Source organism: Microtus ochrogaster, linkage group LG2 (assembly GCF_000317375.1).
Source record: "Microtus ochrogaster isolate Prairie Vole_2 linkage group LG2, MicOch1.0, whole genome shotgun sequence".
NCBI classification, from domain to species: Eukaryota; Metazoa; Chordata; class Mammalia; order Rodentia; family Cricetidae; genus Microtus; species Microtus ochrogaster.
This window is the reverse complement of record NC_022028.1, coordinates 23,074,884-23,087,824: the sequence shown is the minus strand read 5'-3', so window position 1 is coordinate 23,087,824 and position 12,941 is coordinate 23,074,884. Positions and strand designations below refer to the sequence as shown.

Sequence of the window (12,941 nt, the reverse complement as noted above, 5' to 3'; positions counted from 1 at the left end):
CCTCAAAGTAATTTTCTGGAAAACTTTGTGTTTATTGTGGGAGGCTGTGGGCTAGTGCAGAACCTAGCCAAGGCGAGAGCAAGAAGACCCAATTCCTCTGAGACACAAACTCTCACTGAAGATACTGGGTTCATGAAGGAAGACAAGCACCGAGAAGGTGGGTAGGGAGCCAGTGGGTGGGGAGCCCGTCCCCCCAGCCCAATGTGGTTCTGGGCTGAGACAGAGACTTCTGGAGCTGTTTCTAGTTCTCTCACCTAAGTCCAGGTGCAGCATGCTTCTTTCAAGCTATGTTTAAGGTAGTTTCTTGATGTGTAGCTCATGTTAGCCAAAATGTGTAATCCTCTTACTTCTGCCTCCCAAGTGTTGGGATTATAGGTATGTGCTACCACATGGAGCCATTTCTTTTCCTCCCTTTTCTTTCTCTTCCTTTCCCTCCCCTCCCCTTCCTTTCCCTCCCCTCCCCTCCCCTTCCTTTCCCTCCCCTCCCCTTCCTTTCCCTCCCCTCCCCTTCCTTTCCCTCCCCTCCCCTTCCTTTCCCTCCCCTCCCCTTCCTATTTGCTACCACATTGAGCCATTTCTTTTTCTCCCCTCCCCTCCCCTCCCCTCCCCTCCCTTCCCATGTGCTACCACATCTATCCATTCCTTCTTCTACCTTACCCTGCCCTTTCTTCTCTCTCCTCACCTCTCCTCTCTGCTCCTCCACTCTACTCTGCCCCCTCCTTCTCATTCACTTTTGAGATAAGGCCCCAATACGTTCCCAGGCTGCCTTTGAACATCTGGGTCCAAGCCAAACTCCCGTTGTCTTCTTTCCAGTAACAGGGACTACAGTGCAGGTCACTAAGTCCAGCTACATCTTCTTTTCTACACCCACTTTCACACAGTGGACACCTCCCTTTGTCTAGGGACAGAAGTTCTTATCATAAACTAGACCTTTGAAAGGAGGGTTCTACACAAAGAACTAGCCAAGAACTGAACAAGCCTGAGGATACAGACAGGCATCATTTCTGTGGCACTGTTGCCAGGCAACATGCTGGCTGCTGACTAGGGACACATTTCCAGGACGCCAGCATGCCCTTGGTGAGGACGATGTGGTGACTTTGTAGATGGGGCCAGGGAATTTCTAAATTTCCCCACACTGTAATAAAAACTTTAATTGCTTGTGTGTCCTGGTTGATGCTTCTGAACAAAATAGAGAAAAGAGCCCTGAGTTCAATTTGGGAAGGCAGGGTTTCAGTGAAATAGTGATCCCCCCCCCCCATTTTTGGTCCCAAGTTTGGCAATAACAATAACCATGTATTCTCATACATCCTTCTCAGATTTAAGATTTCAGGAATGTCTATAACTTTCAGGAATGTCTACAACTTTTCTCACAGTGCCCCAGTCTGTGACCTTGCCACCTGTCCCCAATAGCTTCGTCTGTCAACCTGACATAGCCTAGAGTAATCTGAGAGAACCTCAGTTGAGGGATTATCCAGATGAAATCGGCTTGTGGCTATATCTGTGAGGGATTATGTTGATTGATATTTACTATGAGAGGGCCCAGGACCTAGCCCACTGTGGGCAGGGCCATCCCTAGGCAGGTGGGCTACCTAAGAAAAGTCGCTGAGCATAGGTTGGGGGACAGGTCGGAGATCTAGCCAGTAACCATTGTCCCTCTGCAGTTTCTGTTTTCATTCCTGCTCCATCTTCTATCTCTTTTGTTCAGCTTTTGGCCAGAGTGGGTTTTGTTGTTGTTGTTTGTTGTTGTTGTTGTTTTCACAGTGATAGAAAGAAGGCCTGGGAAACGTGAGGCTCTGAGATCCTACAGACCATTTAAAAAGTCCTCTTTACTGTTACTGTGGATTATGGGCCCAGATGATAACCCTTTGGGCCTGCTCTAACAAAGCAACTGTCTAAAGCAGGTAGAATATAGGGAACAGGGCCATAATGGCCAATTTATGTTTAGAAAACATGGCACTGATATGGATATCTGGCATGGACCAAGATGGCTAACACGGAATATGGGGAGGCATGAGTTAGACAAAGAAAAGGCGGACACTAGATGTCCGGGGAACCCAGAGTAAACAGTAATATAGCCTGTTGTGTAACTATTTCTGGGAGAATGCCTAGTTTTGTGTGAATCTGTATAAAAATGGCCTGAGCTGGGTGTGGTGGCACACAAAACTTGGGAGGCGGAGGCAGGTGGATCTCTGTGAGTCTGAGGCCAGCCTGGTCTACAGAGCGAGTTCCAGTACAGCCAGGACTGTTGAACAAAGAAACTCTATCTTGAAACACCAAAACAAAAGAAAAGAAAAAGAAATGGCCTTGAGATCAGAGACCTTCTCCTTCACCTTCACCAGTCTGCCTATTTTCGTCCATCTGTAGGTCTGTGCACTAGACTACATGTTGGTGTGTGCCTGTGTGCTAGACTATACATTGATGTGTGGTTGTGCACTAGACTACATGGTGATATGTGCCTGTGTGCTAGACTACATGTTGATATACGCCTATGTGTTTGACCACATGTTGATATGTGTCTAGGTGTTTGCTGCTGTGCCTGCTTCACAGCCTGTGTGCTGGTGGATAAAGGACATCCTATCTACCTACATTTCCTCACATTCTTCTCTTCAATCTCCCAGCCTCCTGTGGCCCGCCTCTTTTCCTGTTGTTTGAGCTTAGACCTCAACTGTCTCAGCCATGGACAGGGAGTTCTCAAAATCTGAGCTGGGGCCATTGAGTTGTAAACTCCTTAGCAAGAAGCTCTGGCACAGACTAGGAGTTCATGAAAATTCAAATCTTCTCCCTCTTCCTTCCCTCCCTTCCTTCTTCCTTCTTCCTTCCTTCCCTCCTTCCCTTCATCCCTTCCTTCCTTTCTTCCTCCTTCCAGCTTTCTCTTCCTCTTCTGTCTTCTCCTTCCTTCATGTCCCTCATCTGTCTCTTTCTCCATCTCTTCCTTTCTTGCTTCCTCACCTGACACCATACCAACAAATGGGTGTGAATAAAGACAGATGTTGGACCTGAATGGGCCATCAGGAACCTGCAATTAGGATTTGTCCTCTGAGGTGTGGTAAAAGAACTAATTGGTTGATGTGTGCAGAATGCCAGGACATTCTTGAACAAATCCTTATATGAGTTCAAAGTATTTGTAATTATTATGATTATTACTATGATTTATGAGATTTAGCTGTAAATCTTATAATAAGGTGAGGTCAACACTTTTCAAAAGAGGAAGCAAGAAGAGACCCTATATAAGGCGCCGTGTGCTCGCCAACTCCGGGAAGAAGAGCTGACTGAAGGCAGGTGAGTGCGAAACATCCCTGGACTTGTTCCGGGCTTATTTAGAATGAAAACTCCAGGATATGTTAATTGATTGATAATGATTGTGTCTCTAATTCTGAGTAAATAAGACTGAATCAAATGAAACCTAAGGGCCTTGCAAGAAAAACCCGAGTTTTAGAAACGTGAAATGATAAAAATAATTCTTTCCTACTCATTGCAGTCATTATACAGATGTATATTTCTTTCCATGCATGTGCAGGGCTTCTTTGGATGTGTGCACACGCACAAGAACAGGAGGACAGACATGTATGTTCATTTAAACACTGACAATAATAGTGGGGCCGTATAGAAGAATGGCGGAAATTATGAGCCAATGATAGGAAAAGGAGCCCTTCACTTTGGGGCCTGGTAGAGTTCTCTCATCAGCAGAGAAGCAAGAACTCCAGCACAGCCAATGGCTTTGCTCCCTGACCAACTCTAAACCCACAATTTTCACTAGAAACCCACTTCTAGGGAAAGATGTGCTAAATGCCTTAGGTAATTCTAGCAGCTCCTTTATTCACCTCATCCGATTATATTCCATTCAAGGCCTCTCCAGAGATGCCTTATAATCTCATTTATCAGAAGAGAAAAGGAGGGATTGCTAACTGCCTTCTGACTTTTTAAGTTGAGAGCCAACAAAATGGCATATATTGCTAACCCTAAGACACTTACTGGCAACTATATGTCTTAATTCTGTTTTGTTTTCTGTTTTGTTTTTCATGACAGGATTTCTCTGTGGAGCCTTTACTATCCTTGAACTCGCTCTGTAGACCAGGCTGGCCTTGAACTCACAGAGATCTGCCTGCCTCTGCCTCCCAAATGCTGGGATTAAAGGCATTTTCCACCACAGTCCACCTGTGTCTTAATTTATGCTATTCTCTTGTGGGAAGCCAACATCCACACTTAGTTATGTCTTATTTTCTTCTGGAGTGCTACTCTCCCCTAACACATTTGCTGAGAGCCTTATATTAAAATATTTCCAGTAAAATCAGCAACTCTATGCCATGTTGCTTAGTCTTAAAATTCTTGCCTATGTTACAGCCATGAATCTTGGGTTTGTCTGAGATGAGATCCCTAAGAGATTAAAGGACCTCCTTGGGCTACTGAGAGTGAGATTGCAGAATTACGTGTCTGTCGGTGAGACTGCAGAGCCATGTGTCTGTCTTCTCTCTGCTGACAATAGATCAAAAAGAGTGAATGTTTCTTTTGTTCTTTTGAAACCAAAGAACTAAAGTGTTGGTACCTTGTCAGATGGTAAGCCTCTCTTCTTTCATGCTCAGTCTTGCTGATGAAACATTGACCCAGACATCACAAGCATGTGGAGGGTGGGCATGGTCCTGCTTTTTCTGGAAACTGTGAAATAGCTAAGGTCAGTGTATCTAACACAGTGGTTCTCAACTTCCCTAATGCTGTTCCTCATGTTGTGGTGACCCCCAACCATAAAATTGTTTTCATTACTACTTCATAACTGTAATTTTTGCTACTGTTATCATTGTAATACAAGTATCTGTGTTTCCTGATAGTCTTAGGCGATCCCTGGGAAAGGGTCATTTGACAAGCCCCCAAAGGGGTCGTGATGCACAGTTGAGAGCTGTTGGTCTAACAGTTTAAGTCTTGGATATCAGAGTTAAAAGACGGAAATAGGCTGAGTCTATGATGGAGGAAACCAGGATCTTTTTGATTAGATATTGGTTCAGAAGGGGATAGTACTGAACTCATGCAAGGTTGATGGTCCTTCCATCTTCTTTCTTAACTGTGGCAAAATGAGAACCAGCAAGACCAGAGGTCCACAGGTAGAAGACGCCCTTTCAGACAGTCTCCACAGAAAAAGAAGCGTATGGATCTGCCAACAAGGATGGAAGAGACTTTCTCAGACCTTCTAAGTTCTCCTGGCTGGTGCTCACAGCTCATAACCCAAGCTTAGCAAGTGCATGTGATTGTAGACCCTGAAAAAATACAGTCTGTAAACAGGAACAGGTTAAAACATACATGGGCACGCACTTGCAATCCCAGCACTAGGGAAGACAAAGCAAGAGGAGGTCCAGTCCCAGGTGAGCCTGGGTTACAAGGCAAGACCCTATATCATAAAATCAAGCTGGACATAGAAGCTCACAGCTGTAATCTCTGTCCTCAGTAGGCAAAGGTAGAACCCTGTAGATGTGAAGCGAGCCTGGGCTATATGGCAAGTTCTAGGCCAGGCTATGAAACCTATCTCAAAACACAAGCAAGCAAAGATCTGTAATGTTGCCATCTTATATTGTGCTCTTTCTAAAAAGTAGATTTCTCTAGGAATGCAACCCTGGTGGCAGAAGCATTTTATGTTTATGACTATCATTGTTACTGTCATTTGAATGTAAGGACCATTGAGGCAGACCAGTCTGCAAGGCAGTGGGTCTTTACCAATGGTTAGAAGTGAGAAGAAGAGCAGAACATTGGGAGGAGAAAGAGTGGGAAAGGATGCTGCTGGGGTGGCCCATCCGCCCATGCGGAGAAGGCAGATGGAGTGGTGGGTTAGTAACAAAGCAAGGGCAACGACCAAGCATATCGTAAAAGACCATGTCTAATGTGGCTGCCTAGCCCAGGTCACAGTTCTTCCAGAATAGAATAGGTCATGATGAGGCAGGGCCACGCTCATCTCTCAGACACCAGGGTGCTGATACAGCACATTTGCAGGCTAGCTGGAGGGCCCCAAGGACGTGGCTTGCTATCTTTCAAGGTTAAGGTGAAGATCCATGGCATTCGTAGGAAAGGATTGGAGCTTCCTGGCGAAGGGCTATAAATGTCCAAGATCCTTATTTCTACTTCCAGCCCCCAATTATTCAGAGCTGAGGAAGAAATGGTCTTCATCCATCACAAGCCAATACAATGCTTTGGGACTTACAGAATGCCCAGTAGGGAAAAGTCAGGTAGAAGAAGACGCCCTGATAGAGGCCATGAGGAATGTCAGCTAGCCCCTGAAGAGTGCTCTGGTTGTCTTTCCAAAGGTGGCCTGTTGCTGCAGCTTGACACTCCCTTGCTACCTTTCCTTTTTAGCTCTTTATATCGGGACGACATTGTCATAGTAGATATTGCGAATGACACCAGGGCATCGTACTTACCTTGACTGACATTTTCAAAATGACTTTGAGTGTGGGGAGTGGTCGGGCTACTAGCAAATGAGTCATCTGTAACAAATGGACACTCCTTGAGCACACCCCAGGATGCTTCAGCTTTTAAATATAGAGTACTTCTTGACACCTGGACAAAGGGGGCCATGAAGTCTGAGTCACTCTGCACTCTGTTTATGAATGGACTACCTTGTTTATCCATACAAGAAGTCCATTGTCGTTTTTTTTTTTTTTTTTTGCTCTGAACAACTGAAAATAATGGCTTTGCGTCTCTGACTGCATTGGGCACCAGAAAGTGATTTTGTATTGTTAGGTAACTGGTGCATGCTCAATGCAGATACCTAGTTCCATGCATGGAAAATGGGGTAACCCTCCTATTGCAATGGAAGCTCTGTCTTTCCTCTTGGGTTTCCAACAGGAAGTATCTACCTTTCCTGGAAAATCAGCAAAATCCATTGAAATGTTCCAGGGTCAGCCTTTGAGCGTGAGCAGGGCTGTTTTTCTAAAGGACCTTTCCATAAAGCCCTTGAGATATCTGCTTAATACACCTAGAAGAGGAAGCTTCGGCTGAAAAAGATGTGGAAGACTCAGTCCAGCAGACTGGCCTGTGGACATGTCTGAGACAGGGGCATTTTCCTGACTAACGATCCACGTGGGAGGCCCAGCCAGCTGTGGGCACTGCCATCCTAGGCAGGTGGTCCTGGGATGTGCAAGAAAGGTAATGAGCTGAGTGTGAACCTGAGAGCAAGCCAGTAAGCCGTGTGCCTGCATGGTTTCCACTTCAAGCTTATGCCGTTCTGGCCTTCTGCCTTGTTTGTGTTCCTAGCCCACTTTCCCTTGATAACGGACTTTAAACTGTAAGACGAAACACACCCTTTTTTTCCTCCGGATCGATTTCAGTCATGGCATTTATCACAGCATCAGAAGGAAACTAGGAGAAGGCGCATGTTTTTGTGAGGCCATGAACATTCTTTTTGTACCTAAGCTCTTTCCCCAGTTCTTTCAGGAGATTCCCTGTCCCCCCTCACATGCATTCCTGAGACCAGAAATGCTGAGAATGTGGTTTCTGTTGAGGGAAGAAATCTGAATGTTCCTGCAAGGGCAGCTGATATTCCAGGTCCCTGAACATTTCTGGTCCCTGAACATGACATTTTCTACCCAGCTAAGGGAAATCAGACAGTCCGTTTCAGTGCTGTAGGAAAGATGCAGAAAGCATGGCTTGGTCATAGGGCCATGTGCTCTCTCAGTTTGTAAAGATGGAAATCTAGTCACTTCCTGAATGCCTCTCCATCTGGGGACATCTCATCCTGGGTGGGAAGAACCTGTCTATAGGAGAGAGAGAGAGAGAGGGAGAGAGAGAGAGAGAGAGAGAGAGAGAGAGAGAGAGAGAGAGAGGGAGAGAGAGAGGAGAGACTCTGTTGGCCGACCAGGGGAGATGATGGGAAGTACCTGTATACCTGTAGTGGGCGGGGTTTGTGACATTTGTGTAGTGTGGTAATCAGAGGGAACCACGAATGCTTGTACGTGGTGTCACGGAAGTTTCTGGAAGAACTGGTTGGGGTGAGGAAGAAAGTCATCATGGCAGCACAGGCTTGATGGTCTTTGCTACCAGTTCTCCAGTCGAGTGAACACTTCATGATTCCAACCCTTGGGCCCAGCCCGTGACCTACTTTCTGGGACTTTGTCTATCTACCCTTCCTGGGTTCTGACCTAGGAGGGCTACAAAAAGAGAATGAGGAACACAGTTCCAGGGGCTCCAGGGCATCTGGGGTTCCCCCAGAATGGGGCTCAGAGCGATAGGACAAGTCTTTCCCCTCCTTCCTTCATCCAAAGTAAAGAATTAGGGTCTATTCCAAGGCATTGAGTAAGGAGTGTCCTTTTCTCCAACCTAAAGAGAAGAGTGCCCAATTCATGGAAACCATCAATACAAAATTCTGCTTTTCCAAAGAAAAAGCAACCTACAATTCACAACCCCAGAGAACTTAGACAACAAAGAGAACCCTAAGAGAGACATACATGGATCTAATCTATGAGAAGTAGGAAAAGACACGATCTTCTGAGTAAAGTGGGAGCATGGGGATCATGAGAGAGGGTCAAAGGGGATGGGGAAGGAAGGAGGGAAGCAGAGAAAAACATATAGCTCAACAAAAGCAATTTTAAAAAGCCAATAAAAATTCTGCTTTTCGCCGGGCGGTGGTGGCGCATGCCTTTAATCCCAGCACTCGGGAGGGAGGGGGAGGAAGGAATGGAAGCAGAGAAAAACATATAGCTCAACAAAAGCAATTTTAAAAAGCCAATAAAAAATTCTGCTTTTCATATCATATTTGCTTAATGTGAGTTGGTTTTCAGCATCCCAAGTCGGGTCATTGTGTTTCTCAGTGCTGAGACGCAAAGTATCTCGGCATTCCCATGGTCTAATTAAAAGGTTAAATGGTGCACCTGTCTGATTTTACTTCTCCATTATGATTCAAATTACTCATTTTCTACATTGGATGTGGGGAACTCATTCCATCGAATAGAACACCCCCCATAGACACAGCATGCTGTTCTGACAGTGACTGACGTCCCATAGACACAGCGTGCTGTTCTGACAGTGACTGACATCCCATAGACACAGCGTGCTGTTCTGACAATGAATGACATCCCATAGACAGAGTGTGCTGTTAGGACAATGATTGACGTTCCATACCTTTAAACCAATTTTGATTTGAAAAGCATTTCAGGTGCCGTGGAACCAGCTACTCAATATGTCTCCACTGTGGCTGCTTCTGGGTCTCCTGGCCTTGACTGGTGAGTGTGTTTCATCTTTCCCAAGCTTGGAAATGGATAGGAAAAAAATCATAAGATGGTGATGCTATAACTTCCATTTGTAAACTAAAGTGAAAGCATTATTTTTTCTTCTTCTAAAATGTCTGATAAATCCCAGAGTTAGGAATAACCACTGAGAAACAGCCTGTCCCAAGAGTCCCATAAAAGGATGGGGATTCTCTATAATTCCTGGACACTGGAAACAACATTGCTGGAAACCAGGCTTTAATATTCACCCTTGTAACTACTCATGGCTGCTATAAAATCTCTTAAACTGTCTTAGTTACTTTACTCCTTGCTGGGACAGAATACTCTACAATAGCAATGTAAGGAGAGAAAGACTAAATTTGGATCAGTTTGAGATTCTAGTCCATCGTGGTGGGCAAGTCATGGCAGTGGGGACTTAAGTTTTTACCATGAATGTATTTGCAAATCACCAGACCTTTCCCCTGAGAAATAACATTTCTCTCAGATTAGCTCATCCACATCTATGAAATAGAAGCATCTGCTCCAAAGCACGAGTATTTTCAGATGTCAGCTCCATGAAACTGTAATGAAATCAGACCCTGGTGATGGAGAGATGGATTGGCAGCACCTATTGCTCCTGCAGAGGACCTGGGTTTAGGTCCTGGCACCCACATGGCAGCTCACAAACACCTGTAGCTCCAGTTCCAGAGGATCCAATACCCTCTCCTGACCTCCTTGGGTTCCTGCTTGCATGCAGTGCACATAAACTCATGCATGTGTACACGCACATAAAAAAACATAGAATCTTAAGATGTATTTATGTAAGCATTCAGGACTCAAATGATGAGATGCGATAGACAGAATACCCAAGATCTGGCAATCACTGAGTGAATGATATAACCTACTTCAGTCAGAATAAACTATACTCTGAAAGTACTGTCTCCATGCTAGGGAAATGACTCCACTGGTAAAAGTGCATGCTAGGCAAGTATGAGGGTCTCAGTTTGATGTCCACCTATGTAAAAATCAAGGCCTAAGTGACTTGGATTCACTGGGAGACCAAGACAAAAGGAATCCTGGGCTTAGCTGGTCACTGAACACTTGTCATCCCAGTACTTGGGAGGTGGGAACAGGAAAACCAGGAGTTCAACATAATCCTTGACTGCACAGGGGCCAATCTGGACTGCATGAATCCTGCTTCAAAAAAACATCAGTTAATTAGTCAAGTAATTAATTAAATCAATGCCTTCCATTCAGTGGTGATAAGAATAGCATATATCTTTAGGAGAAAAATACAAGACAGAAAAGAAAGATACAGAAAGAGGTTCCTCATATAGAAATCTGGTCCTATGGATGGTCTGCACACACTCTCTTTACAACCTTTGCCTTCTGCCCAGAATGCTCTGGGAGAAGCTAACTCCAACCCCAGTCCCTGTTTATAAACCATACCTTTACTTGGGGTCTGGATGGAGAAGCCAAGATGACGCTAGCTTTAAAATACATGTCTTAGTACATGCAAACATGAATACCTTACCAGACCATCGAGCTGTGAGACACCCTTGAGCTTTTCTGAGAAGGAGCTGCTCCAATGGTTCCTCATGTTTGCAGGAGAGGGGGTGAGAATTTAAAATCAAAAGCAGCGTTGTGACACTACTATTTGAATTTCAAAGGGTTGAGATGTTGAGCGGTGCTAATTCATTCACGGCCTTCTAGCTCAGTACCCCGGGCTGAATTTTTCTCAATCCGCAGGCTCCTCGGAAAGCAGCAATTGGGGATGCTACGGAAACATCCGAACCCTGAACACCCCAGGAGCATCATGCGTGATTGGAAAACGCTATGGCCTGCCTTACTGCGGTAGTTAACCGTCTCTGTGTCTGCGCTTTCCTCTTGACTCGTACTGTTTCTCACGGTCCTGCTCAAAGGAAGGAGAGGAATGAGAGAGCACTCCACATGGAGTTTAAAGCCCTTGTGAGAGGCCTGGCTCTACTTCTTAAACAAATCATGTAGTTCTTCAACTCCCTCCTGAAGCTGGGATAGCCATTTTTACAAAGTTTTTGCAAACTCCATCTCATGGGGTGAGAGTGCTTCTCGGATTGCAGAAGAGACTAGAACTGAGGCTATCCCATGCATGTAAATCAGATAAATCATCTTCTTACCAATGGTTCAATGTAGATGATTTCTTGGCACCAAATAGGAGTAGAAAGTTAGGCAGTTGTGAGAAAAATTGTCCAGGGGGACTTGCCTAAGTCCCTTACTGAAGGGTAAGGGGTCTTTCTCCTTCGCACAGTGACCTGTTGCAGTGACATGATGTATTTTACTGAGAAACCTTTTCTGGGGTTCTTCAGATTAGACCGGTGGTGCTTGTGCCCACAGAATTGTCATAGGAGGGGACAGAGCTTGGCTCATGGCACTGGTGACCACAGAGATCTCTAACATCAGGAGATGAGTGCACGGGGTCTTGATTTTGCTTCACAGAAAAGGTCTTAAGCTATGAGGTCAAGAAATGGCTACTAGGGGTTTAAATTTGGGGTTTTCAGTCACAGGCCTTAGTCTAAGCCTCAACCACATACTTCCTTCTGTGTATGTTCTAGGAGTCCGTGCCTCTGAAAGGCTGGCTGAAATAGACAGGCCATATCTTCTGAGATATCAACCCACGATGAGAATCGTTGGCCGGAAATACTGTATGGATCCTGCAGTGATCGCTGGTGTCCTGTCAAGGGAGTCTCAGGGTGGCAATTTTGTGGTCGACATGGGCAACATGGGCAATGGAATCGGGGTGATACAGGTAATGCTCCCTCAGTCAAAGTGACTTGATGCTGAGGAAAGGGCTCCCTGGGAAGACATGAAGACCTAAGTTCAGATCGCCAACACCCATTCAGAAAGCCAGCCATGGTGGTGCGCGCCTGTAATCTCAAGGTGGAGGCAGGTGGATTCCTGGAGCTCACTAGCCAGCCAGACAAGTCAGTGAGCTCCACGTTCAGTAAGAGAATGAAGAATATACTCAATGTTGATCTCCGAGATGGGCATGCATACATGCGTGCACACACCCTGCATGCACTCCATGTGAATATGCACACACAGACACAGACACACAAACATACACACAGAGACACAGAAAGAGAGAGAATGCAGCCCTTCCACTTTGTGACCCAGCTCCAGAGAACGTGATTATGGTTTCACTGCAGATGGCACAGGGACATAGAACAGCCTGGGGTCTGTGAGAGGTACAGCAATTCTGGTACTATTTCCACTATACTTGGAGCTACAGTTTCTCTTCAAAGCGAATATTGCTTTATTGCCAGGATGCACCACCCAGGAAACATGACTCTGAGTTCCCGCCGAGACACTAGTTCATAAGAAAGATCACAGATTACATCTTTGCTCTGTAGTCTTTGTGTGTGACCTTGGATGGGTCATTTTACCGGACCTGTCGCCCTACCTTAAAGTTCCATTTTGTTCTTGGCAGTGCTGGGGAGTTCAAATACGTGTGTTCTAAACAGGTGCTCTACCACTAATCTCTACTCTAGCCTCCAAATGCCATTCCAATAGAATTATAAGGAGTTATGGGAAATAATTTAAAAAAGTAGCTACGTCTGGTGGGTTCTCAACAATATTAAATTCTTCTCTCCTTGTCTTCTCTCTATATAGCTCTTATTTCTGAAGGTTGAGTTTTATTCTTGTACTGATTCAATCCAATATTACTCATCAGAGATTTGGGGGGCTGAGCTACTGTCAGAGACCAGGGTGAAGATGAGGATG

At 45.3% G+C, this 12,941-nt stretch overlaps 1 protein-coding gene across 1 annotated transcript in view; it reads left to right on the top strand.

Moving 5' to 3' along the window:
* Nucleotides 1-9,154: 9,154 nt before the first annotated feature.
* Nucleotides 9,155-12,941, top strand: part of Lyg1 (lysozyme g1) — a 5,596-nt gene continuing 1,809 nt past the window's right edge. Inside the window, exons 1-3 of the mRNA XM_026785465.1 lie at nucleotides 9,155-9,197; nucleotides 10,932-11,036; nucleotides 11,774-11,967. Coding sequence (XP_026641266.1) covers nucleotides 9,155-9,197; nucleotides 10,932-11,036; nucleotides 11,774-11,967 — 342 coding nt within the window. The remainder of the gene's footprint in view (nucleotides 9,198-10,931; nucleotides 11,037-11,773; nucleotides 11,968-12,941) is intronic.